The sequence below is a fragment of the Podarcis erhardii genome (assembly GCF_964252035.2).
Source record: "Podarcis erhardii genome assembly, chromosome: 2".
In the NCBI taxonomy this organism is placed as follows: domain Eukaryota; kingdom Metazoa; phylum Chordata; class Lepidosauria; order Squamata; family Lacertidae; genus Podarcis; species Podarcis erhardii.
This window is the reverse complement of record NC_138498.1, coordinates 122,535,341-122,559,795: the sequence shown is the minus strand read 5'-3', so window position 1 is coordinate 122,559,795 and position 24,455 is coordinate 122,535,341. Positions and strand designations below refer to the sequence as shown.

Sequence of the window (24,455 nt, the reverse complement as noted above, 5' to 3'; positions counted from 1 at the left end):
AGTTTCCATCAGAACGCATATTGGTGAAAAGCCATTCAAAGGTTTGGAGTGTGGAAAGAGCTTCAGCAACGCTCAGACTGGGGGGGCGGCTCTTCCCTTTTTGACATCAATCGCCCCTCCCCAAATGCAAATCCTCCTTCTCCCGCCCCGCATCTCCCACTCCCATTTCATTGCACCTTTCCCTCCCCTGCGCGCCCAGGCTCCTTCTCTCCACTTCCCATAATTATCTCTGTGACGTTTTTCTTTTCTTCAAAAGCCAGAGAGCAAGCAAGTAAGACACGTTTGCATTTTGGAAACCCCCCCAGGTCCCCACCCAGGCGCAGTTAGAGGGGACTTCCGGGGAGGGGCAGAAGCGCCCGTGCGCAGAGAGAGAGCGCGTGTCTCCTCCACCCACGTTTGAAAAGCTGCGAGGGAGGCGGTTGTGCTGCGCGCAGGAGATACTGCTCCCCCCGCCCCAAGGTTAGGAAAGGGGCAGTTCCAAAAAGGGGATCTTGGAATTGCCTGGTTGGAAGGGACCTTGAGGGTCATCTAGCTCAACCCCCTGCAATGCAGGAAAGTTTGGCCCAACGGGGGGCTCAAACCCCAAGATCCTGAGATTAAGAGTAGGATGCTCTACGGGCTGAGGGCTGGGGGAATGTCCTCAGGCTGAAACCCGCTGCCAGTGAGGGGAAAGAGAGGAGGAGGAATGGAAGGGAGGCAGCCGTGTTACAGCTCCAGGCTGGCAAAGGGAAAAGGAAAGGGGTGTTTTTAAAGGTGGTAGGAAGAAGATGTTCTTTCAGGCTTGACTCCACTGTCCTCGCATGGTGGGGTTCAGGAGGGGGGTCGCTCCTCTTGTATTATGGACGCTGCAAGTGGGAGCTCCACACCCAGGCAGGCTTATCATTCGCCAAGAAAATATCTTGGGTGGAAAAATGACAGCAGAGCCTCTGAGGCTGCCTATGTTTCTGTCTCTCTCCCAGGAACTTGCAGCTCCTGAGCTCCTGAGGAAGGATAGAAGAAGCTGATCCTGCGAACCTAGTGAGGATGGAAGGGGGAAGATGGACGGTAGACTTGGTCAGGCTGCCTCCTGCATTCCTCCCAACGACCTCCAAGCGTTCCCTCCCAGGACCCTCAAAGACATCTGGTGAGTTGCAGGGAATGGAGAGGAGGACCTGGGGAGATGCTGGGAGTGAGGATGTTCCTCTGGCAAGAAAACAAGGGAGGCTGCAGGTTAAGAACAGAAACAAATGGTGGAAAGAAAGGAGAGGAATGTTTTTTAATGGTGGTGCAAAGAAGATTCTGTTGGGGACTGTTGCAGAGGGGATGCCCCATTTGGGCTTCTTCAGGGGCAGGAGAATCCCTGCAGGTCCTCTGAGGCTCCTTTTGCTTATTTTTCCATCCTAGGGAAATGCCTTCTGAGCTCCTCAGGAAGGATAAAAGAGGCTGATCCCGCAATCCTAGCAAGGATGGAAGGGGGAAGATGGACAGTTGACCTGGTCAGGCTGTCTCCCACAACCTCTGACCGTTCCTCTCCAGGACCCTCAGAGAGATCTGGTGAGTGGCAGGGAATGGAGATGGGGACCTGGGGAGATGTTGGGAGTGAGGAAGCTCCTTTGGCAATAAAACGAGGAAGGCTGCAGGGCCAAAGCTCCAGGCTAGCAGAGATAAAAGGTAAGAAGAAAGGAAAGGAATGATTTAATGGTGATGTCTAGAAGATTCATTTTCAGGCATGGGTCCTTCTTTTTTCTCTGGTGGGGGTCAGGAGGAAGACACCCCACTTTTACCATGGAAACTGCGAGTGGGAGCTCCACACATGGGGAGGCTCCCACAGCCTAGTTGGTAGCCCCACCTTGGAGAAAAGATTGCTGCATTGAAGGGGGTTTGAGTAGATGACCCTCGTGGTCCCTTCCAACTCTACGATTTTATGATTCATCCAGGATTGGTTTGACCCATTGGGGTAAGAATCTGTGTCCGTTTCCACAGCTCACAGCATTTCTCCTGCAAGCTTTCTTTGTAGGAACTTAGCTGGGATGTTGAATCAGTCCCACCCCCCACTAGACGAAGCACATCAAATGCCCACGATCATCTCAGAATTAATGGCCATTCTGGAATTAATATTAAAAAGTAAAGTGAAGGGAACCCTGACCATTAGGTCTAGTTGTGACCGACTCTGGGGTTGATAATATAATGCATTTATTAGGGAGAGAGAGAAAAATGCCACCGCGGAGAGTTTGCCATTATTAAAAAGCTTTGCTTTGCTTTGTCCTCCTTTGGCAGATGATGGACTGAAAAGACTCCTTCTCAGTTTGCATTTTGCAGCAACCAGCCGCGAGGGGCTTCCAAGTCTTGCTGGGATTGTAATGGGGATTACGCTCTTAATTTGGATCCTCTCTTAGTTTCTGCAGGTGGTGGACAGGACAGTCATTGTTCCCGGGTCTCATCAGAAGTAACCGGGCATGATAAAGGCATTCTTACACAGCCTGATGACGGTCATCAAATCCCAGTCCAGGAGAAAGACTGCCAGGGAGAGAAAACAAATCAGTGCCCATTGTGTGGGAAAGCGTTCAGAAGCAAATCTGCCCTCAACTCACATTGCAGAATCCACACGGAAGAGAAAGCACACAAATGCTTGGAGTGTGCAAAGAGCTTCCGTAGGCATTCACAACTTACTGAACACGAGCGAATCCACACAGGAGAAAAACCGTTTATATGCTTGGAGTGTGGAAAGGGCTTCCATTGCCGCTTAAATCTTAAAAAACATCAATACATTCACACAGGGAAGAAATCATATGCCTGTCTAGAGTGTGGAAAGGCCTTCAGTAACAGCTCAGGCCTTGTATATCATAAAAAAATTCACACAGGGGAGAAACCGTATACCTGTTTTGACTGTGGAAAGAGCTTCCATCATAGCCAAGGTCTTCTAACTCATCAAAAAATCCACACAGGAGAGAAGCCGTATAAATGTCTGGAGTGTGGAATGAGCTTCGCTTATGGTTCAAGCCTTACATCACATCGAAAAATCCACACCGGAGAAAAATCATATAGCTGTTTGGAATGCGGAAGAAACTTTGCTCATCTAATTAGCCTTACTTTACACAAGAGAACTCACACAGGGGAGAAACCATATAAATGCTTGGAATGTGGAAAGAGTTTCCGTCAGAGTCCACATCTCAGTTCACATCGGAGAACTCATACCGGTGAGAAGCCGTATAAATGCTCGGAGTGTGGAAAGAGCTTCAGTCAGAGTTCACACCTTAAAGTGCATGTGCGATACCATACAGGGGAAAAACCGTATAAGTGTGTGACATGTGGAAAGGGTTTCTGTACTAACACAGAACTTATTTGTCATCGCAGGATCCATACAGGGGAGAAGCCATATGAGTGCTTTGAGTGTGGAAGGAGCTTCAGCCAGGGTACAAGTCTTCATATACATAAAAAAATTCACAGAGGAGAAAGACCATATGCATGTTTTGAATGTGGAAAGAGCTTTGGCCAGAGTTCAAGCCTTAGCACACATCTGCGAATTCACAGAGGGGAAAAGCCGTATTCTTGTTTTGAATGTGGAAAGACCTTTACTTGCAGCCCAGCCCTTCATTCTCATCACAAAACCCACGTGGGAAAGAAACCATAAAGATGCTTGCAATATAGTGGAAAATTTGGTTTATAACCATTCAAAGAATTCATAGAAGCAAGAAACCACAACAAACTCACACCAAGTTAAAAGTATTCATATTTTTCTCTGAAAATATAAGAGGGTGAGTCTGTTCTAGCCAGCAGCAAAGGTCAAGACCTGTTTCTTTCTTGGGTGTCTGTAGTGCATCTCAAAAGCCCCTGCAGGCCATTGTGACAACATTTCAAATCCTGTGAGTCGTCCTTCTGTCCTTTTCTCAAAAGAGGAATTCCAGAAGCTGAGCAAGTCACAAAAGAACTGGAGGATGTTGACTGTAAGGAACAGCTTTGAATATAGACGAAAGGAAGGGCTAATATTTTCAAACTCTGTATGAAAGTATCTAATCTGGAAAAAGAACATGGACAGGCCGAAACATTCACGTGCTGTATGTCAATTCCAGCAGGCTTTTGGCTGGTGCTCCTGGAGACAAGATGGCTCCTTCACAAAGATCCTTGGTCGTATCCAGTGAACTAGTTCATTAAGTAAAGAGGGCCAGGATTAATTGGTTTGTTTTGTAATAGCCGGGTAGTTTAGAAATGTTTTTAGTGATTGTGCATTCCCTTTCTTTGTTCCAGCGGTGTCCCACATTCTCCTTGCAGATGGATGACAAAGGAGTAGCATTTATTCCTGTATTATTAAGGGGATCATGGAATCCATAGAGTTCCCCGTTTTGCAGATTTAACCGGTCTGATCTTTAAAACGTTAAGATGTTTAAGGGCTTCTCAAAATTTTAGTTGTTTCTTTGCTCAGCAGAGGGATCTGTAAATAAACTCTTAGAACCGCCCCTTCCATTTTAGCCAGGGTTCTTTGAAGCATACAAACCTTGAGGATAAACTTTGGTAGCAGTCGGAGGCCTGCATGCCTGGAGTTCATTACAGGCACAATTAGTGCCAGCTAATTTAGATTAACTCAATTGGCAGCTGTCTAGGCAATGCGTTAAAATATATCTAATGGATTATCACAGGAAGGGGAGAATCCAGTTCAATAAGTGTTTTCATTTTGGAAATTTTAACCCACTTCTGGTCATACCATCGTGTGCCTCTAGTTTTGAGGCCAGGGAAGAATTGAAGCAATGCATGGCTCCATTTTGAGAACTGGATTTGGTGTTCATCACCAAAGTGAAGAAAAGTTACTTAAAAGTGTGTGTGTGTGTTAAAATTTTGATTTTGAAATACAGTAGACACTAATAGCTAAAGAAATAAAGGAATTTCTACAATAAGCAATCATTGTGTGCCTGTGCGTATTTGGGGACACGGGGGAGGAGGTTACTTGAAGGAAGGACTGGGGGGGGGGGGGTCTCAAGGAAAATAGCTGCTCCCTCTAGAGTTCACACAAAAGGATAAGCAGCTCAGCCTACGCAGAAAGAGCACTTGGAAAGAAAAGCCTTGCAGGGGTGGATTGGGACCACTGCTGTTTATTTTGAACATTTAATGCTTCTCCGTTCAGTCAAATTATTTCAACACCAGTCAGATGGCTGGTGCTTTAAGGCAGTGTTTCCCAACCTTTTTTGGGCAAAGGCACACTTGTTTCATGAAAAAAATCTCGAGGCACACCACCATTAGAAAATGTTTAAAAAATTAACTCTGTGCCTATATTGACTATATATAAAGTAACTCTCTTTAATAGGCATCAAATAAACACATAGAAAGTATTTTATAATTACTTTATTATGAAATAGTAAGTACCGTATTTTTCGTCCCATAGGACGCTCCGTCCCATAGGACGCACCTACTTTTTTTGGGGGGGGGAAATAAAGGAATTTTTTTTTTCCTTTATTTCCCCCCCCCCCCAAAACCAGGTTGGGGAACAGTGGGATGGCGGTGCTGCACCTCCCCGCTCTCCCCCGAGCTTGTGGGGCTGGCCCATGTCTGCCTGGCGCGAGGGGCGCTCTGCTTCAGGGCGCCCCGCGCGTCGGGCGGCAGGCTACAGTCCGCAGCATGGGGAACCCTCTGTTTCAGGGCGCCCCACGCGCCCCCCGGGTGCGCAAGGCTTGCCAACACAAGCGCGGAGCACGGGGCGTCCTCCGAAGGACGCCCCGTGCTCCGCGCTGCCAGCTGCCGCTCGCAAGCCTTGCGCTCTCGGGGGGAGATCCCCCAGGTGCGCAAGGCTGGCCAACACCAGCGCGGAGCACGGGGCGGCCTCCAAAGGGCGCCCCGTGCTCTGTGCTGCCGGCTTCCGCCCGCAAGCCTTGCGCTCTCGGGGGGAGATCCCCCGGGTGCGCAAGGCTGGCCAACACCAGCGCGGAGCACGGGCGGCCGACTGAAGCGAGCGGCGATGGGATGTGGGAGGGAGCTCGCTTGCTGCCCCGCGTGTGCTCGCCGCCGCCGCCCCGCCTCTCGCCGCCCGACTTGCCCGCCTCCCTCCCACGGCACACCAGGCAACGTCTCGCGGCACACTAGTGTGCCGCGGAACACCGGTTGGGAAACACTGCTTTAAGGAAGCCCCTTGATGGCTGTGCAAACGGGGGGGGGGGGGGAATAAGAGTATCTTCTTCGCCGAGGAAGCAATTTGGATTCTCCCTTGCTGTCTGCCACAATATGGATATAACTATCCCATCTGCCTTTCCAGGACAATCCGCACTGCCTCTTGGTCTGAGGGATTGTTTGTGGTGTTTTGACCAGAGAGAGAGCAGAGATTGGGTTGAGGGCACCATGCAGCCCTTCAGCTTGCCTCACTGAGCTGAGGGATGTGGTTTTGGAGAACCCTCTCACAAGGGTGTTTGGCATGGCATCCATACTGAGGCTGCCTCAAATAGGTCTAGTTACAGGTAGGTAGCCGTGTTGGTCTGCCGTAGTCAAAACAAAACAATTCCTTCCAGTAGCGCCTTAGAGACCAACTAAGTTTGTTATTGGTATGAGCCTTCGTGAGCATGCACACTTCTTCAGATGCCTGTGTGGGACTTCATAGCCTTCTCGACAACCATGGGGCTGTCTCGGGATCCCAGTGGCCCAACACATATGGCTGAGCCAGGGCTTTTTCCCCCCAGCTAGAACATGCGGGAACTCAGTCACGGCTCCTCTCAGGTAGGTGCCATTGCCATTATAAGAGAACGAGGGAGGGTTCATGGAGAGTTCTGGTGCCTCTTTTTCTGGAAAAATAGCCCTGGGCTGAACAAGTGCTCAATTTGTCGTCCTCCCACAAAAAGAGTGGATTGGAAGCCACCTAGAGTGGCTGGAGGAACACAGTCAAGATAGGTGGCATGTAAATAAAATATTATTATTATTATTATTATTATTATTATTATTAGTGATATAGAAAATATAGGAATATTTTGTATGCATTCTGAATAATTTCTCCAGAGTTCAGTGCTAACCCGTACATTATACTATAATTTTTAAAAAGAAAAATAGGTGAGGATCAGGCCCAAGATAGATGATCCCCTTGTTGCTCCTTCCACCTTCTGGAAAATGAAATTGTTGGAGAAGTGATGGAGGAAATTGTTGGAAGGATGAGAGAAAAATAGAGAAATTTCAGAGGGGGCATCCTATTAGGCTGCAAAAGATTGTAATGGATTGCTTTGAAATAATTTCAGCAACAGATTGGGGGAGGGGGGGGAAATCACCCCCAACTGCCCTGTATTTTGCCAGAACAAAGGTAGTAACCCTACTTTATGGGGTCCCATGAAGCAGAATCTGCAATGACCCCAGCGCATTACAGTTTTCTTAGCAGGGGGCGGAACACTGGCTGTTCACGGGTTAAAGGCAGCGATTATATTGCTAGAGAGGACTTCTTGGGGGAAGTAGGGAAGCGTCACTTCCTCCTCCGTTTGTTACATTTGAAAAGTTGCGAGGGAGGGGATTTTGCAGCGCGGAAGACTGTGCCTTTTGCAAGGTAGGAAATAGAGGGGGATATATTTTTTTGGGGGGGGGAGGGGGCTCCTGTGCCAGAGCAGCTGCTTTGCAGGAGAGAAGCCCCCCGGGAGAGGAGCATGCATGGGGCTGCACCCCACATTTGAGCCCCGAAAGAGCTGCGGGGAGAGCAAAGGACCTCGAGGGCTGCAGGGGGGGCCCCAGGAGGAGAGCAAGGCAAGAAGGAGAGGCGGGGGGGGGTGAGTTGTAGGGTGGGATAGGAACCCCCCCCCCCAAAAAAAGGAAAGGGGGCAGGATGGCTCTGGGGAGAGGAGGAGGGAGGCATGGATGTTTTGGAGAGAAAGGGGTCGAGTAGAGAGGGCAGGATTAGACCAAAGGGGGGGGGTCTTGGATCGGGGGCTTTCTGCCAGCTTAGGAGATGCTCCGCCCTTGAGCTACAGCCCCTTCCCTTAAAGTGGGGCTGGGGGCAGAGGGAGGAAGTGGGGGGGGGGTCAGCCCTGGCACAGCTCCAGGCTGGCAGAGAGGAAAGGAAGCCAAAAAAAGGAAAGGAATGTTTTGAATGTTGGGGGGGAGAAGATCCTCTTTCAGGCATGACTCCGCTTTCCTCACATGGTGGGGTTCAGGAGGGGGGACACTCCTCTTTTATCATGGAGGCTGCAAGTGGGAGCTCCACACCCAGGCAGGCTTATCATTCGCCAAGAAAATACGATGGGTGGGAAGATACCTGCAGGGCCTCTGAGGCTGCCTATGTTTCTGTCTCCCTCCCAGGAACCTGCAGCTTCTGAGCTCCTCAGGAAGGATGGAAGAAGCTGATCCTGCAAACCTAGCGAGGATGGAAGGAGGAAGGTGGACGGTTGACCTGGTCAGGCTGCCTCCTGCATCCTTCCCCACAACCCCAGACTGTTCTCTCCCAGGACCCTCGGAGAGATCTGGTGAGTTCCAGGGAATGGAGATGGGGGCCTGTGAAGATGTTGGGGGTGAGGAACCTCCCCTGGCAAGAAAACGAGGAAGGCTGCAGGGCAAGAGCTCTGGGTTGGCAGAGATAAAATGTAGACAGAAAAAGAAATGTTTTTAATGGTGATGTGAAGAAGATTCATTTTCAGGCAGGACTCCTTTCTTCTCTGGTGGGGTTCAGGAGGAAGACACCCCACGTTTACCATGGAAACTATGAGTGGGAGCTCCACACATGGGGAGACTCCCACAGCCTCCTTACGATCTTCTTTCAGGTCACTACCATGCCCTGAAGGCTGGAAGGAAGACCTGCTCCCTGCTGCAAGGCCCATTTCCACCTGGCCTAGGCGGCGGAGCCCAGACTCCCCTTGAACAGCCAAAAGAGGCTCCTGGGAGGCCACCGGGACATTGCTGGAACAACTCTTGGGCTGGGGGCAAATGGCAAAAAATGTTTTATAACGTTTAAAACAGTTCTCGTTTGGGTTCCTCTGGTTTGTTTTTGTTGAGTTGGTGTTGGTTAAATGTTTATTTGGGGTTAGTGGTTATTTTAATTTGGGTATAACTGTAAACCGTTTATTACTCCTATTGTTATTGTTGTCGGTTTATTTGTTGCCTGTAAAGGATATTCTGTTTTTTATGTTTGATGTTTTGTTCTGTTTTCCTATATGCTGTTAGCTGCACAGGGTGGCTGTGAGAAGCCAACTAGATTGGGGGATATAAATTTTATATATATGCCCCATTTGGGCCTCTGCAGGGGCTGGAGAATATCTAGGGCAGAGGAATCCCTGCAGCTTCTCTGAGGCTCCTTTTACTTCTCCCTCCCTCCCTCCCTCACAGGGTGTTATTCTAAAGCAGCAATGCAGCAGCAAGCAAAGGCTCTAGCAGCTCAGTCTGCTGCTTGTGGCTGGAAAGCCAAACAGGAAGTATGTGACTGTTGCCATGGAAACAAAGGGGCAGTCCATTCTCCTTATTGAGCACAGGATATGAGCTCAGTGTGTGTCATATGACCTGTACAGGATGTACATGGGTGGGGTTAGGAGTTTCTCACTGTTTGTTGAAGAGAGCAGACATCTTTACTGTATGACTGCTAAAGACAGGAATAAAAACATGTAGTTACATTTCTGTCTGTGTCTGATTCCCCTCCCTGGGGATATGCAGGGAGCAGGGAGGAGGAGAAGCAGTTGGTGTGTTTTCCTCACAGCCTGAGGAAAATCGCCGGAACGGACCTCGTGTGAGTTTATCCTACCGGGAGTCGCCGGAGGGAGGTCTAAGGAATTCAGCCGGTGCCTGAACAGATAGGCACATACCTCTGAACGGGCCAAAATTCCAACACAGGGAACCTGCAGCTTCTTTAGGCTTCTGAGCTCCTCAGGAAGGATGAAAGAGGCTGATCCTCTTTCACCCTCTTTCTGCTAATAACAACACCTTGAAGATCCCAGGCCCCAGGGAAATTAGGCTGGCCTTGTCTAGAGCCAGGGCCTTTTCAGCCGTGGCCCCGGCCTGGTGGACCGCTCTCCCACAAGAGACCAGGGCCCTGTGGGGCCTGCAAGACGGAGCTGTTCCGCCAGGCCTTTGGGCACAATGCAGTTTCACTTACTTTCCTTTGTATAAAACAAGCCCAAAGGAGGCCCCCAACCCACTCACAGGTCCTTGTATGATCAGTGGAAACAGTTGGTCCTGGCAAGTATTAACCACTCTCAATTCCAACCTGATAATGGCCAACTGCTTAGATTTTAACTTGTCTGAATTAATTTTAAGATGTATTTTAATTAATTGATGTCTGTTTTTATGCATATTGTGTTGTTTTTATGATGTTAGCCACTCTGGGCCCTGCCTCGGCCTGAGAGGGCAGGATACAAAAACTATTATTATTATTATTATTATTATTATTATTATTATTCTCCTGCAGACCTAGCAAGGATGGAAGGGGGAAGATGGACAGTTGACTTGGTCAGGCTTTCTCCCACCACATTTGAATGTTCCCTCCCAGGACCCTCAGTGAGATCTGGTGAGTTCCAGGGAATGGAGATGGGGACCTGGGGAGATGTTGGGGGGTGAGGAAGCTCCCCTGGCGACAAAACGAGGGAGGCTGCAGGGCCAGAGTTCTGGGCTGTGAGAGATGAAAGGTAGAAAAGCAAAGGAATGTTTTTCAGTGGTGGCATGGGCGCAAGATTTTTGGTGGCGGGGGCAGGCCTTTTTAATGGGGGGCAGCACTGGCATGATTGGCCAGTTAGCTAAGTATTTCTAATGCTTTACTTGATCTGGGGGCTGGCCCCCCCTCCTTGTCTATGCCAATGAATGGTGGTGTGAAGAAAATTCTTTTTCAGAATATAATACCTGTTGGGTCCTGAACCTTCCCACACTCAATGGTAGCTGCAGCAATAGCCAGATGAGGTACTGAATGGGCTTCATCTCAGTATGGAGACAGGTTTTTTCGGTTTGCAGCAGCCAAGCTGCCAGGTCAGTAGTGAGAAACTTGTGGGTCATGGCAGCAGTCCCTCTCTAGCCCACAAAGCCATTTTCCTCAAACCGTGTCAGCTAATGGCAGCTAACTGAATGAGGTTGAATGCTGACAAGACAGAAGTACTGCTATTGGGAGACAGGGGGCAGGTGGTTCTGGTGACTCTCTGGTCCTGAACAGGGTATCTGTGCCCTTGAAGGAGCAGGTGCACAGCCTGGGAGACATTTTGGATTCAGAGTTGTCCATGGAGGCGCAGGTCAATTCTGTGTCCAGGGCAGCTGTCAACCAGTTCCATCTGGGATGCAGGCTGAGACCCTCCCTGCCCATACAATGTCTCCCCAGAGTGTGTGGTGCATGCTCTAGTTATCTTCCGCTTGGACTACTCCAATGCACTCTGTGTGGGGCTACCTTTGAAGGTGACTCAGAAACTCCAATTTATCCAGAATGGGGCAGCTAGACTGGTGACTGGGAGCAGCTGCCAGTACCATATCACACTGGTCCTAAAGGATTTTCACTGGCTCCCAGTACGTTTCCTTTTTGTTTGTAAATAATATTTATTAAGTTTTCCAAGTAAACAATCCAACAAAAATCACATTAAAGACATTCCAAATTATTATATAATCAAGGAGTCCGAATGTTGTGTCAAATTATGTCTTTTTTTATTTTGCCTCTCGTACTCTGAGTTTGGAGGGTGGCTATCATCTCAAATTTGTTCGGCTTCCAAGTTAGGCCAGGTGTTTCCCATAAATCAGTCCGGTGTTATTCCTTCATTCGTTTTTCACAGCCTCTGAGTTCATCCAGCAAACAAGTTAAATCAAACAATTTGTTCCTGTCAAAACAAAACAAATTCTTGTAGTAGCACCTTATAGACCAACTAAGTTTGTTATTGTTATGAGATTTTGTGTGCATGCACACTTCTTCAGATACACGATAGCTCATACCAATAACAAACTTAGTTGGTCTCTAAGGTGCTGCTTAGGGACACGGGTGGCGTCTAAAAGAGCCTAGGACTTGCCAATCAGAAGGTTGGCGGTTCGAATCCCCGTGACGGGTGAGCTCCCGTTGCTCGGTCCCTGCTCCTGCCAACCTAGCAGTTCAAAAGCACGTCAAAGTGCAAGTAGATGAATAGGTACCACTCTGGCGGGAAGGTAAACGGCGTTTCCGTGCGCTGCTCTGGTTCGCCAGAAGCGGCTTAGTCATGCTGGCCACATGACCCGGAAGCTGTACGCCGGCTCCCTCGGCCAATAAAGCGAGATGAGCGCCGCAACCCTAGAGTCGGTCACGACTGGACCTAATGGTCAGGGGTCCCTTTACATTTACCTTTAAGGTGCTACCAGAAGAATTTGTTTGGTTTTATTTTGACTACGGCAAACCAACACGCCTACCTACCTGTATCTAGAAATATTTTCCTGTGTGGATGATTTCTTCTCCATGTCTTTACTTTCATTTCTTCATTCAAAATATGCACAATGACATGGCTTAAAATGGAGGAATTCTGGCTCTCTGCCAACTATTCCGGGCATACATCCAAATAGAGAAGCCCACACTTTGGCCAGAAAGCCCTGACTCCCCAATCCATTTGTGAAAGTCCATTAAAAATAATATCATCTTTTTCATAAATCTTCTCCACACATTTAATGATGAAGTCAAAATAAGTTTCAAATATAGTGCACTCCAATCTCTCTTGCTTACATAGTCCACCGGCAGAGTCATTCCTTTCCAGGGGGTGGGGAGAATTTTGCCAGGTAAAATAGCAAATGCAGAATCTATCAAGAGAAACAAAGAAGGCTCACTCCATTTTTGGTCCAACGTACCAGCTCCGTCGTGTTGGAGCCAGCCATCACAAGTGGTTTAGCATAAAATAAAGAAGCAGAAAGCCAGCATATTTCCATAATATGAGAGAGCAGCTCGTTCAGACTTCTTCTCCTTTCCGGTCACTTTTTATTGTCCTTTGTTCTGTCCAGCCGCATGGCCATTGGCCAATCACATGTTACCTCAGCCAGTCAAGGCTTGACACTCCCCTCTCCATATAAGGTAATCATTGCCCAGAGGAATGTCAGGGGGCACCCTGCAGTTTTTACAAGCCTCTGCCTTGGCTTTATGACTCCCACACCGTCGTGATGATAATCCCTCTTCAATTCAAATCTTTTTAGTTCCTCAGTTACTGAATCAATTAGCAGAGTAACTTATCCCTCCGCACTCCAAGTATGCCCGTTAATTAAATCCAATTTCTCATATTCAAAAACAGTAATTTGTTTGCTCATGGCAGTGACTTTGGAGAGTTGCCAAAGAGTTGCCGCGCCCCCAGCCCCCTCATTCCTTTTTTTTTAATATATATATAAATTTTTATTGGGTTTTTAAATTTTTTAACAAACAAACAAACATATAAAGACAAAACAAAACATGCATAACTTCATCACCTTACTTTCATTACCTTCTTTCATTGACTTCCCCGCACCCTCCCTCCCACATTCCAATTTCGTTGATTATCTCAGCAAGTTATTTCTCTCGTCCCTTAAATATTTCTTATCTTTTCTTAAAGTTTATCTCATACACTTAACCCAGTTTAACTTATCCAACTTTACACAATTAGTCATTTCTCTAAGGGCGGCCTAAGTTTTCTCCCATAAATTTCTCCCTTCCCATATTACACCAAGAATCATAATATAGCAATTCTAAATCTCAGATTTCAACTATTCTACTCTCCCCTCCCTCCCTGCCCCGGTTCTGTCCCTTCCCAAACCAATGTCCCAATAAGTTGGCTGTTTTAGCCCGGGTTTCTCACATCAGAGGCTCTTAAGCCCCAGTTAGTCTCTCTCCACCAGTTTTGTTGGTAGTCCATTTTGTTGGCTCTCTCTTTTTGAAGAGGTTCTGTCACCGGCCCCTCATGTTTTTCTCCTTCCAAATCAGTCAGTGTCAGTTTCTGCTCAGGACCACTCAATCTCTCATACTCCAACCAGATGAAGAAGTCCCAATCATGCTTGTTTGCTCTTATATAGTCCAGTATTCCTGTTATTTCAGGGACTTCTTCCTTTCTCTCTCTCTCCTTTTGCAGATTTGCGATCCACTTGTCATTTCCTTTGTTTCCTTTGTTTCCAAAGGTTGCCGGCTTTTGGTTGATTTTTTCCACCTGAAAATCCTCTCCTTCTTCCTCTTTCTTTTCCCCCAGTTCCAAAGTTATCTCATCCTCTGCAGCTGCAGAGTTTTTTTCCATCAGCTTTGTATCATTGGCAGAGATGCCCAGTTCCAAACCGAAAGTCTCCAGTTGTTTACTCATTGTAGTACTTTGCTCTTGTAAAGTTCCCACGAGAAAAAACATCCTTTGAATCTCTGCCCACAGTTTCTCTTCTGCAGCCATTGCAATATCTTTAGTTCCCTCCAGGGGGATTTCCATCATGATCTTATTCCAACAATCCGTTACTGTTGTTCCCTGCTACTTTGTTGTTCCCAATCACTTTGTTTCTAAAAGTTCAGTTATAAATGTAGCTCTTTTAACCCAAAAGGGGACTAGCAACACAGTTCCAAATCTTTTCCACTCGTTTGACAGCTCCTTTGACAGCTGTCAAACTCTTTGTTCTTTTTCCTCGGGCTCACACGCAGGGCGCTCCCGGGTCCAAGGGGGGGGGGGGATTACCAAAAAAGAAAAGCTTCCGAAATTCTACTCTTTTCCACTCCAGCACAAAAACTTATAATCCAATTCATGAGAGTGTCTATTTAAACACCAAAGTCTTTTCCGCCTTAGTGCTCCTCTCCTTGCTTTGAATCTTTCTGGGGGGGGGGAGTGCGGACTTCCTTTTAACACACCCCCGGTCGTACTCAATTTTAGGTATAGAAATTTTAGTGCCAAAATTTCCTTCTACTCACGGGTTATTTGTTTCAGTCCGAATTTCAGGAAGAAAGATAGCGCTCTCCGGTCATGGCTCGCGGCTTCACTCCGCCAAGGCAGCGATCGACTCTCAGCGCCACGCCGCTCTCCAGTCCACTCCGTAGCCTTTAAAAAGGCTCTTCGCGGGTCGGGGAGGGCGCTTAAGGTGCCCACCGAGTCTCCATGTCCGCAGGCTTCAGCGCCTGTGGTTTCTAAGGGTCCCCGTGTCGCCGGCACGGCAAGACCCGTCCTTGGCGGAGCCGATTCCCTCCGGAGCTCAGAGGGAATCCGCCATTACCCCGTTCGCGCTATCCCGGAAGTACCCAGCCCCCTCATTCCTTTCCAGATTGGGGGCTGGTGTTGTTCTGGGGAGGATGATTACCCCCATCTCATGCAAAAGAGCTGCGATGTTATTTTCAGCCTCCGCCAGGGTGAGCCCAACCGGAAGTGCTGCCTCTGTTGCTCCCAGTACATTTCCGAGCACAATTCAAAGTGTTGGTGCTGACCTTTAAAGCCCTAAGTGGTGGCAGCCCTGTAGACCTGAAGGAATGTTTCCACCAGCTTTTTCTTCTCAGTAGTGGTTCCCTCCCTTCGGTTGACTACGTAACTTTTAGAAGACACCTAAAGGCAGCCCTGTATTTGGCAGTTTTTAATGTTTAATGTTTTACCATGTTTTATATATGCTGTAAGCTGCCCAGCATGGCTGGGGAAACCCAAACATATGGATGGGGTATAAATAATAAAATCACCATCAGATGGTACAGAAAGTCTCACTAGGATTGTGATTTGGATTACATTTTTAATTGTCATCTTCCCTTAGCAGGTGATGAACACGACAGTCATTGTTCTCGGGTCTCATCAGAAAGATCCAAGAATGAAGTCAAAGGAAAGACCTTTCAAGATCAACAAGAAACAAGACAACAAGAGAAAAACCAAGACAAGATTGGGAGGAATAAAGGTCTTCTTACGCAGACTGATAACGGCCATCGAATCCCAGCCCAGAAAAAACATCAGAAGGGGAAGAGAACAAATGAGAGACCTTTACGTGGCAAAACATTCCAAAGTAAATCTAGATTCAATTCACACTGCAGAATCCATACAGAGGAGAAACCGTGTAAATGCTTGGTGTGTGGAAAGAATTTCAGTGACAGCTCTGGCCTAAAATCACATGAAAGAATTCACGTGGGACAAGAATCATACAAATGTCTAGAATGTGGAAAGAGTTTCAAGTGCCGCTCAAACCTTAAAAGACATCAGGAAGTCCACAGCAGGGAGGAACCACATAGGTGCTCTGAGTGTGGAAAGAGCTTCAGTCGCAGGAGAAACCTTAAAACACATCAAAAAATTCACACAGGGGACAATCCACATACCTGTTTTGAGTGTGGAAAAAGCTTCACTTGCAGCTCAGGCTTTTTATCTCATCATAAAATTCATACAGGGGAGAAACCGTATACCTGTTTTGACTGTGGAAAGAGCTTCCATCATAGCCAAGGTCTTCTTGTTCATCAAAGAATCCACACAGGAGAGAAGCCGTATAAATGTTTGGAGTGCGGAATGAGCTTTGCTCACAGCTCAAGCCTTACATCGCATCAAAGAATTCACACTGGGGAGAAATCTTATAAATGTTTGGAGTGCGGAATGAGCTTTGCTCACAGCTCAAGCCTTACATCGCATCAAAGAATTCACACTGGGGAGAAATCTTATAAATGTTCGGAGTGCGGAAGGAGCTTTGCTCACAGTGCTACCCTTACTTCACATAAGAGAACCCACACAGGGGACAAACCATATAAATGCTTGGAATGTGGAAAGAACTTCAGTCAGAGTTCACACCTTAGTTCACATAAGAGAACTCACACTGGTGAGAAGCCGTATAAATGCTTTGAGTGTGGGAAGAGCTTCAGCCAGAGTTCACACCTTAAATTGCATGAGCGAATCCATACAGGGGAAAAACCATATAAATGTGTGACATGTGGAAAGAGCTTTAGTAACTGCACATACCTTGTTCGCCATCGAAGAATCCATACAGGAGAGAAGCCATATAAGTGCTTTGAGTGTGGAATGAGCTTCACTCAAAGCCCAAGCCTTCATCAACATCAAAGAACTCACAGAGGTGAAAAACCGTATGCATGTTTTGAGTGTGGAAAGAGCTTCACTCAAAGCTCAAGCCTTAGATCTCATCAAAGAATTCACACAGGGGTGAAACCATATACCTGTTTTGAGTGTGGAAAGAGATTTGCACATGGACATGGCCTTACTTCTCATAAAAGAACTCACACAGGGGAGAAACCATATAAATGTTTGGAGTGTGGAAAGAGATTTGCACATGGATCTACGCTTACTTCTCATAAAAGAACTCACATGGGATAAACCATATATATACTTGGAATGTGGGAAAAGATTTGGTTAGATTTCACAACTCATTTTGCATAAGCGAATCAAGATGGGGAAAATATTTCGATTCTTGTAATGAGGAAAGCACTTTAAGTGGAGCACCGCTAATTTGCAAGATATAGGTTTGTTGGATTTGGAGGGACATAATAACCGTTGGGATTGGCACCCTTATTGAATTTATGGAAAGGCAAAAATACACAGAGATTTCTCAAATCATATTATAAGGAGATCACTTCTTAAAGTTTGGGAGAAATACAAAGATCGGTTGGAGCCTAAAATCCCGTGGTGGGCCTCTCCAAGCAGAGGCCACAGTGGTGAAGAAAAAAAATACGTTGTGAAATTGGCCTACTTATAAAATAATTTTAAAAGAAGATAACCAACTGAAACTTAAAAGTTTTGAGGAATTAAGAGATATTATTACAGATTGGTTCCAATATTATCCAATATTCAAAAAAATTAATGTAGATAAAAAGGGTTTGCCAAGGAAACCTCGAGATTTGAGCTACATCAGCCGGGATAAAGTGGTCTCAAGACTTTGGGTATGTTATAACAATGTCCCAATGGGAAAAATCTGTGGAAGAATAGTTGGAGATTTACCACGTGCTATGCCATAAGGGAAAACGTTTTAAAAATGCAGCACCAGTGGTATTTGACTCCATGGAAATTAGCCAAAATGTACAAAGGAGCCAAAAGTTACTGTTGTGGAGATCAAACAGGCTCACTGTATCATATATGGTGGCAATGTAGCAAAATAAAGAAATTTTGGGAGAAAATCCATTCAGAATTAGAAAAAATGTTAAGACTTTCCTTTACAGTGGGACCTCGGGTTAAGAACTTAATTTGTTCTGGACGTCCGTTCTTAACCTGAAACTCTTCTTAACCTGAGGTACCACTTTAGCTAATGTGGCCTCCTGCTGCTACCGCGCGATTTCTGTTCTCATCCTGAAAGTTCTTAACCAAGGTACTATTTCTGAGTTAGTGGAGTCTGTAACCTGAAGCATCTGTAACCTGAGGTGTGTGTAACACGAGGTACCACTGTAATAGAAAGCCAGGGGCACATCTGTTGGGGATCACTGACTCAGATATTCCAAAAAAATTTAAAGGTATTTTTTTGTATGCAACAGTGGCAGCGAGAGTCCTTATAGCCATCAAGGTGGAAAAGCAACATAATTCCTTCCAGACAGGAGTGGATTCAAAAATTGACTGAAAATGCTGAATTAGATAGCTTATCAGGAAAAAATAAACCGAGAGCTCAATTTGTATCAAAATGGGAGGCCTTTAGAATATATCTTAAACAAAACTGTACCATGTTAAAATCTGTAGCTACTTTTGAGTGATCGCAGCAGTCTTTATTAATTGCTTATATAAATATACTAAACTGTGTAATAATAAAGGACAAAAGTAGTAAGGCCCTAACAGAAGAAGACATCAAGAAGAGGTGGCAAGAATACACAGAGGAACTATACCAGAAAGAAATGGATGTCTCGTACACCCCAGGTAGTGTGGTTGCTGACCTTGAGCCAGACATCCTTGAGAGTGAAGTCATATGGGCCTTAGAAAGCACTGCTAATAACAAGGGCAGTGGAAGTGATGACATTCCAGCTGAACTATTTAAAATTTTAAAAGATGATGCTGTTAAGGTGCTATACTCAATATGTCAACAAGTTTGGAACACTCAGCAGTGACCAGAGGATTGGAGAAGATCAGTCTACATCCAAATCCTAAAGAAGGGCAGTGCCAAATAATGTTCCAACTACTGCACAATTGCACTCATTTCACACACTATCAAAGTTATGCTTAAAATTCTACAAGGCAGGCTTAAGCAGTATGTGGACCTAGAGCTCCCAGAAGTGCAAGCTGGATTTAGAAGAGGGAGAGGAACCAGAGACCAAATTGCAAACATGGATTATGGAGAAAGCTAGAGAGTTCCAGAAAGACATCTACTTCTGCTTCATTGACTATGCAAACGCCTTTGACTGTGTCGACCACGGCAAACTATGGCAAGTTCTTAAAGAAATGGGAGTGCCTGATCACCTCATCTGTCTCCTGAGAAATCTCTTATGTGGGACAAGAAGCTACAGTTAGAACTGGATATGAAACAACTGATTGGTTCAAAATTGGGAAAGGAGTACAACAAGGCTGTATATTGTCTCCCTGGTTATTTAACTTATATGCAGAATTCATCATGTGAAAGGCTGGGCTGGATGAATCCCAAACCGGAATTAAGATTGCCGGAAGAAATATCAACAACCTCAGATATGCAGATGATACAACCTTGATGGCAGAAAGTGAGGAGGAATTAAAGAACCTTTTATTGAGGGTGAAAGAGGAAGAGCGCAAAATATGGTCTGAAGTTGAACATCAAAAAAACGAAGATCACGAGTTTGACCAAACTGCGGGAGGCAGTGGAAGACAGGAGTGCCTGGCGTGCTCTGGTCCATGGGGTCACGAAGAGTCGGACACGACTAAACAACAAAAAACTGTGTTCAAATAATATAAAAAATAGTATTTTGCTATGGCAGTAAAGTTATGTAGAAAGAACTAAGGAATAAATGGGAGGTTGGGTTTAATGATAACGAGATTTTTTTTTTACTGTAACATGAAATTGCAATCTCAAATTTATGTCATATTCTTTATCTTACTAATAACAATAGATAGTTTAAGTTTTCTTTTCCTTCCCCCCTTCTCAATTTGTACTCTTTATTGGTATTGTCTTTTTGTAATATTTTTTTCCAGTTATGTAATTTCCCCCCAGTTATGTAAGAGAGCTTCTTTCACTTCTTTCATTTAAATCCACGTAAATACAGAGATTACAATTACTTCCTGGCTTTCCGACTCTTCCTGCATCTGTATTTTCTGCAAGGAGTAAAAATACATCTAATCCTAAGCTTTAGGAAGAAATTTCTGACTGCAAGTGAGATGAGCTACCTTGGAAGGTGGTGAACTCTCCTTCCTTTTTTTTAGGTTTTTCAGCAGAGGTCGGGTTGTTTTTCCTGCATTGCAGGGGGTTGGTCTAGATCAGGGATTGTCGACCTGGTCCCTACTGCCTACTAGTAGGCATTTCAGGATTCTAACTGGGCAGTAGGGGGTTCTGAATCCTCCCATCAAATCCTGGTTGGCGGTAAGGAAATTTTACCATCAAGAAAGATGCATTAGTGGGCGTTAAGTATAAAAAGGTTGACTACCCCTGGACTGGGACGCGGGTGGTGCTGTGGTCTAATCCACAGAACCTAGGGCTTTCTTATCAGAAGGTTGGCGGTTTGAATCCCCGCGACGGGGTGAGCTCCCGTTGCTTGGTCCCTGCTCCTGCCAACCTAGCAGTTCGAAAACACATCAAAGTGCAAGTAGATAAATAGGTACTGCTCTGGTTCGCCAGAAGCGGCTTAGTCATGCTGGCCACATGACCCGGAAGCTGTATGCTGACTCCCTTGGCCAGTAAAGCGAGATGAGCGCCTCAGCCCCAGAGTCATCCGCGACTGGACTTAACGGTCAGGGGTCCCTTTACCTTTACCTTTACCCCAGGACTAGATGATTCTTGTGGTCCCTTCCAACACTACATTTGTATTATTCTTTGACCTTGAGTTTTCGGTTCTGGTCTTGCACCATGGCGGCAGGGGCAATTAGAATAGGATCCACTATCTGACTATTGATTCGAAACCCCAAAATGTATTTTATATAACTGAGTTTTTATCTTTTCGCCGCTTCCGCGCATGCGTGTGACATCATTTTGAGCACCTGCGCATACGTGAGCGGCGAAACGTGGAAGTAACGCGCTCCGTTACTTCCTGGTCGCCACGGAGCGCAACCTGAAAATATTTAAGCTGAAGCGTATTTATCCCGAGGTATTGCTGTACTAGGATAGAGAGCTGACTGCACCTGTGATTTTACAGTGGTACCTTGGGTTACATACGCTTCAAGTTACATACGCTTCAGGTTACAGACTCCGCTAACCGAGAAATAGTGCTTCAGGTTAAGAACTTTGCTTCACGATGAGAACAGAAACTGTGCTCCAGCGGCGGGGGGGCAGCGGGAGGCCCCATTAGCTAAAGTGGTGCTTCAGGTTAAGAACAGTTTCAGGTTAAGAACGGACCTCCAGAACGAATTGAGTACTTAACCCGAAGTACCACTTTATGATGCACCATTTTAATCAATGTGTGCCTATTTCCAACGTGTGTATGGAGGCCAAGTGATGCTAGACACACACACACACACACACACACACACACACACACACACAGCACAAATCTGCTAGGCCTCATTCACTCCACATATCCAAAGCCCCATGAACCCCCCCCCCTAAGATTTCTGGGAGCTTGTTTTGCTGGTTAAGGGTGCTGAGAGTTGTGACAATTGTTACCGGGAAAATCCGAGGGCTCCCTTGGACAAAACAAACACACCAACCAGAGCAATTCAGAGCAAAACAGCAGCCAGTAGGCTCGGTCTTTATTTAAGGAAAGACTGTCGCGACAGGACTCCCACCGCCCACGAGGTGAAGCAAGATGGAAGCCCTGAACAAAGGGGGACCCTAACTTTTATTAGTTGCTAATCCCCTTAGCTAGGGACGCGGGTGGCGCTGTGGGTAAAAGCCTCAGCGCCTAGGGCTTGCCGATCGAAAGGTCGGCAGTTCGAATCCCCGCGGCGGGGTGCGCTCCCGCTGCTCGGTCCCAGCACCTGCCAACCTAGCAGTTCGAAAGCACCTCCGGGTGCAAGTAGATAAATAGGGACCGCTTACCAGCGGGAAGGTAAACGGCGTTTCCGTGTGCTGCGCTGGCTCGCCAGATGCAGCTTTGTCACGCTGGCCACGTGACCCGGAAGTGTCTCCGGACAGCGCTGGCCCCTGGCCTCTTGAGCGAGATGGGCGCACCAACCCCAGAGTCTGTCAAGACTGGCCCGCACGGGCAGGGGTACCTTTACCTTTAATCCCCTTAGCTACACCCTCAGAATTACATCATATTTACATCATGCTTATATTAAAAAGAGGAGGAGTCAGGGGAGGGACCGGGCAGGTAATCCGAGTATCTCAACACCTGGTCAGTGTCCCTCTCCCCCCTTCCTGTGAGTCATTTTGGAAGACAAAGGAAAAGGCGCAGCTTCCTGCCCCCTGGGGAAATCCGGTCACAGTCCCTTTGTCTTGGCAGAAGCAGAATACACTATCCTATGCAGTCCATTGTGTCCTTGGCTGTTTGCTGTCTGAGCCCATCAAGTATCAGGGTAGACAGGTCTGTTGGGAGGAGGCGCTGAGTACGTGCTTGCTCGGTTGGGGGATTATGGCTGGTCGGTGCCAGGTCACCCCCCTTTGATAGTCCTTGTAATCTGAAGCAGAATAAAGGTGTGTGATAGGAATTTTATGGTCTTAGATATATGGCAACATTCACCACCACACGTACATAGATCAGCACAGGAAAGCCAACCTGGAACCATTTTGATTCCTAAACTGAGCAAATGTTTTTCTGCATGGTCAAAATGGAAAAGCCTCCCCATTGTCTCTTCCTTCACAAATCCTGTCTTAATCTGTGTTTGAATAATGGTGTGAGCCTGTGACCTGACCCAGGAAATAAGTATTTTACCACTACAAAAGAATGGCCAGGCTCCCCAGGAAATCCAGTCAAGTAACCTGCCAGACAGGAGATAAACAAGGAGAAGAGAAAAACAACATTTAAATTTCTGTGATGTAGGTGGGATGTATCTGAGGGGTGGTCTTAGGTTACACCCCTTCTGTGATGTATGCATAATGTTTCTGGGGGTGGTCTTGATCTACAGGATGGCAATTTCAAAAGTCTTTATAAGCCCTTGCACAGCAATTTTGGGGGTCCTCCTCCTCTCCTGCGTGTGAGGGGAGCACCCTGCTGCAACAGATCAATAAAGATCAGGCTTACTAGGTGCTTTGCTTCTCAATATTCTCTGGTTGGCCTCTGTTATTTTCTCCTACCAATAGGGAACCTATGTAAGGACTCTATATGGGCTCTTGGATACCCCATAAGGGAAAAGAGCATATTTTTATTTACAACAGGTGGTCCGATGAAAATCCGATGTACGGCTGATTTTTGGTGAATTTCTGAAGGAAAAGGACTTTGAAGTTCAAAGTACTCCCAAGTTCCAGAAACAAGGTTGCAACATTTTGATTAAATCAGTCACGGTCAATTGAATTCGGAAACATTGTATCAGCGAGTTGTCAAAGTGAGGAAGTAGTAGATGCGGGCTGTAGTACCTGCGTAGTCGCCGCCAGGGGCGCTGTTCGCTAATGCTGATTGGTTGAGACGGCAGCCGGCTGACGCAGAGTTCGGGCGCCCGATCAACCCATGATAAAGATAGGCGAAACGGGGTTCCTGTAATAAAGATAGGGCGAGAACGGTGTGCCCGGTCTACTGGGGAAATTATAGCGCGCATCCTTATTTACGGAAGGCTTTTAGGAGATGGCCCTCTAAAGGGACGACTCCAGGGTCGGGGGGGGGGAGGTGTGTGCGTGTGTGAGTGGGGTGCTTGTGCATTACGTGTGGGTGTGTTGGGGGGGGGGTGTCTCCGGCCACACAATAAACTATTCTAGCTGTGAGCAGAATCTGTGGGGGGGGGAGGGGAAATACTGGCTCTTCAAGGGTTAAAGGCAGCGATTATATTTTGACAGAGGACTTCCTGGGGGAGAGGAAAAGCGTCACTTCCTCCTCCGTTTGTCACATTTGAACAGCTGCGAGGGAGGAGAGTCTGCAGCGCGGAAGACTGTGCCTTTTGCAAGGTAGGAAGAAAGAGGGATATTTTTTTGGGGGGGGGGGGAGGGGGCTCCTGTTCCAGAGCAGCTCCTTTGCAGGAGAGAAGCCCTCCAGGAGAGGAGCATGCATGGGGCTGCACCCCACATTTGAGCCCCGAAAGAGCAAAGGACCTCGAGGGGTGGAGGGGCGCCCCAGGAGGAGAGCAAGGCAAGAAGGCGAGGCGGGGGGGGGAGGGAGTTGTAGGGGGGGGTAGGAACCCCCCAAAAAAGGAAAGGGGGCAGGGTGGCTCTGGGAAGAGGAGGAAGGAGGAATTAATGCTTTGGAGAGAAAGGGGTCGATGCTGGGTAGAGAGGGCAGGATTAGGCCAAAAGGGGGGGGTCTTGGATCGGGGGCTTTCTGCTTGCTGAGGAGATGCTCCGCCCTTGAGCTACAGCCCCTTCCCTTAAAGTGGGGCTGGGGAGAGGGAGGAAGTGGGGTGGGGGTCAGCCCTGTCACAGCTCCAGGCTGGCAGAGAGGAAAGGAAGCCAGGAAAGGAAAGGGATGTTTTGAATGTTGGTGGGAAGAAGATCCTCTTTCAGGCGTGACTCCGCTTTCCTCGCATGGTGGGGTCCAGGAGTGGGGACAC

The 24,455-nt window shown here is 47.1% G+C and overlaps 2 protein-coding genes across 3 annotated transcripts in view; both read left to right on the top strand.

The window, feature by feature from the left end:
• The first annotated feature begins 285 nt into the window (after positions 1 to 285).
• LOC309336906 (uncharacterized protein) lies at positions 286 to 4,822 on the top strand. 2 transcript variants are annotated; one of them, XM_081853402.1, is made up of 4 exons: positions 286 to 459; positions 960 to 1,123; positions 1,384 to 1,533; positions 2,376 to 4,822. In XM_081853402.1, the coding sequence occupies exons 2-4, from the start codon at positions 1,024 to 1,026 to the stop codon at positions 3,608 to 3,610; spliced, it is 1,485 nt and encodes a 494-aa protein (XP_081709528.1). In that variant the 5' UTR covers positions 286 to 459; positions 960 to 1,023; the 3' UTR covers positions 3,611 to 4,822. The 2 variants fall into 2 exon arrangements, with proteins under 2 accessions (XP_081709528.1, XP_081709529.1); XM_081853403.1 differs by having other exon boundaries at positions 2,385 to 4,821.
• Positions 4,823 to 7,405: 2,583 nt separating this feature from the next.
• The window catches only part of LOC309336679 (uncharacterized protein), a 47,541-nt gene continuing 30,491 nt past the window's right edge, over positions 7,406 to 24,455 (top strand). The window contains exons 1-2 of the mRNA XM_081852836.1: positions 7,406 to 7,480; positions 8,237 to 8,390. Coding sequence (XP_081708962.1) covers positions 8,258 to 8,390 — 133 coding nt within the window. The 5' untranslated portion in view covers positions 7,406 to 7,480; positions 8,237 to 8,257. The remainder of the gene's footprint in view (positions 7,481 to 8,236; positions 8,391 to 24,455) is intronic.

What these genes read in the sequence shown, in the direction of transcription:
- LOC309336906 (XM_081853402.1), top strand. Translation starts at nt 1,024, where the DNA reads ATGGAAGGGGGAAGATGGACGGTAGACTTGGTCAGGCTGCCTCCTGCA. An exon ending in AGGACCCTCAAAGACATCTG is followed by an intron (nt 1,124 to 1,383) that starts GTGAGTTGCAGG and finishes TTTCCATCCTAG; the next exon opens with GGAAATGCCTTCTGAGCTCC. An exon ending in AGGACCCTCAGAGAGATCTG is followed by an intron (nt 1,534 to 2,375) that starts GTGAGTGGCAGG and finishes ATCCTCTCTTAG; the next exon opens with TTTCTGCAGGTGGTGGACAG.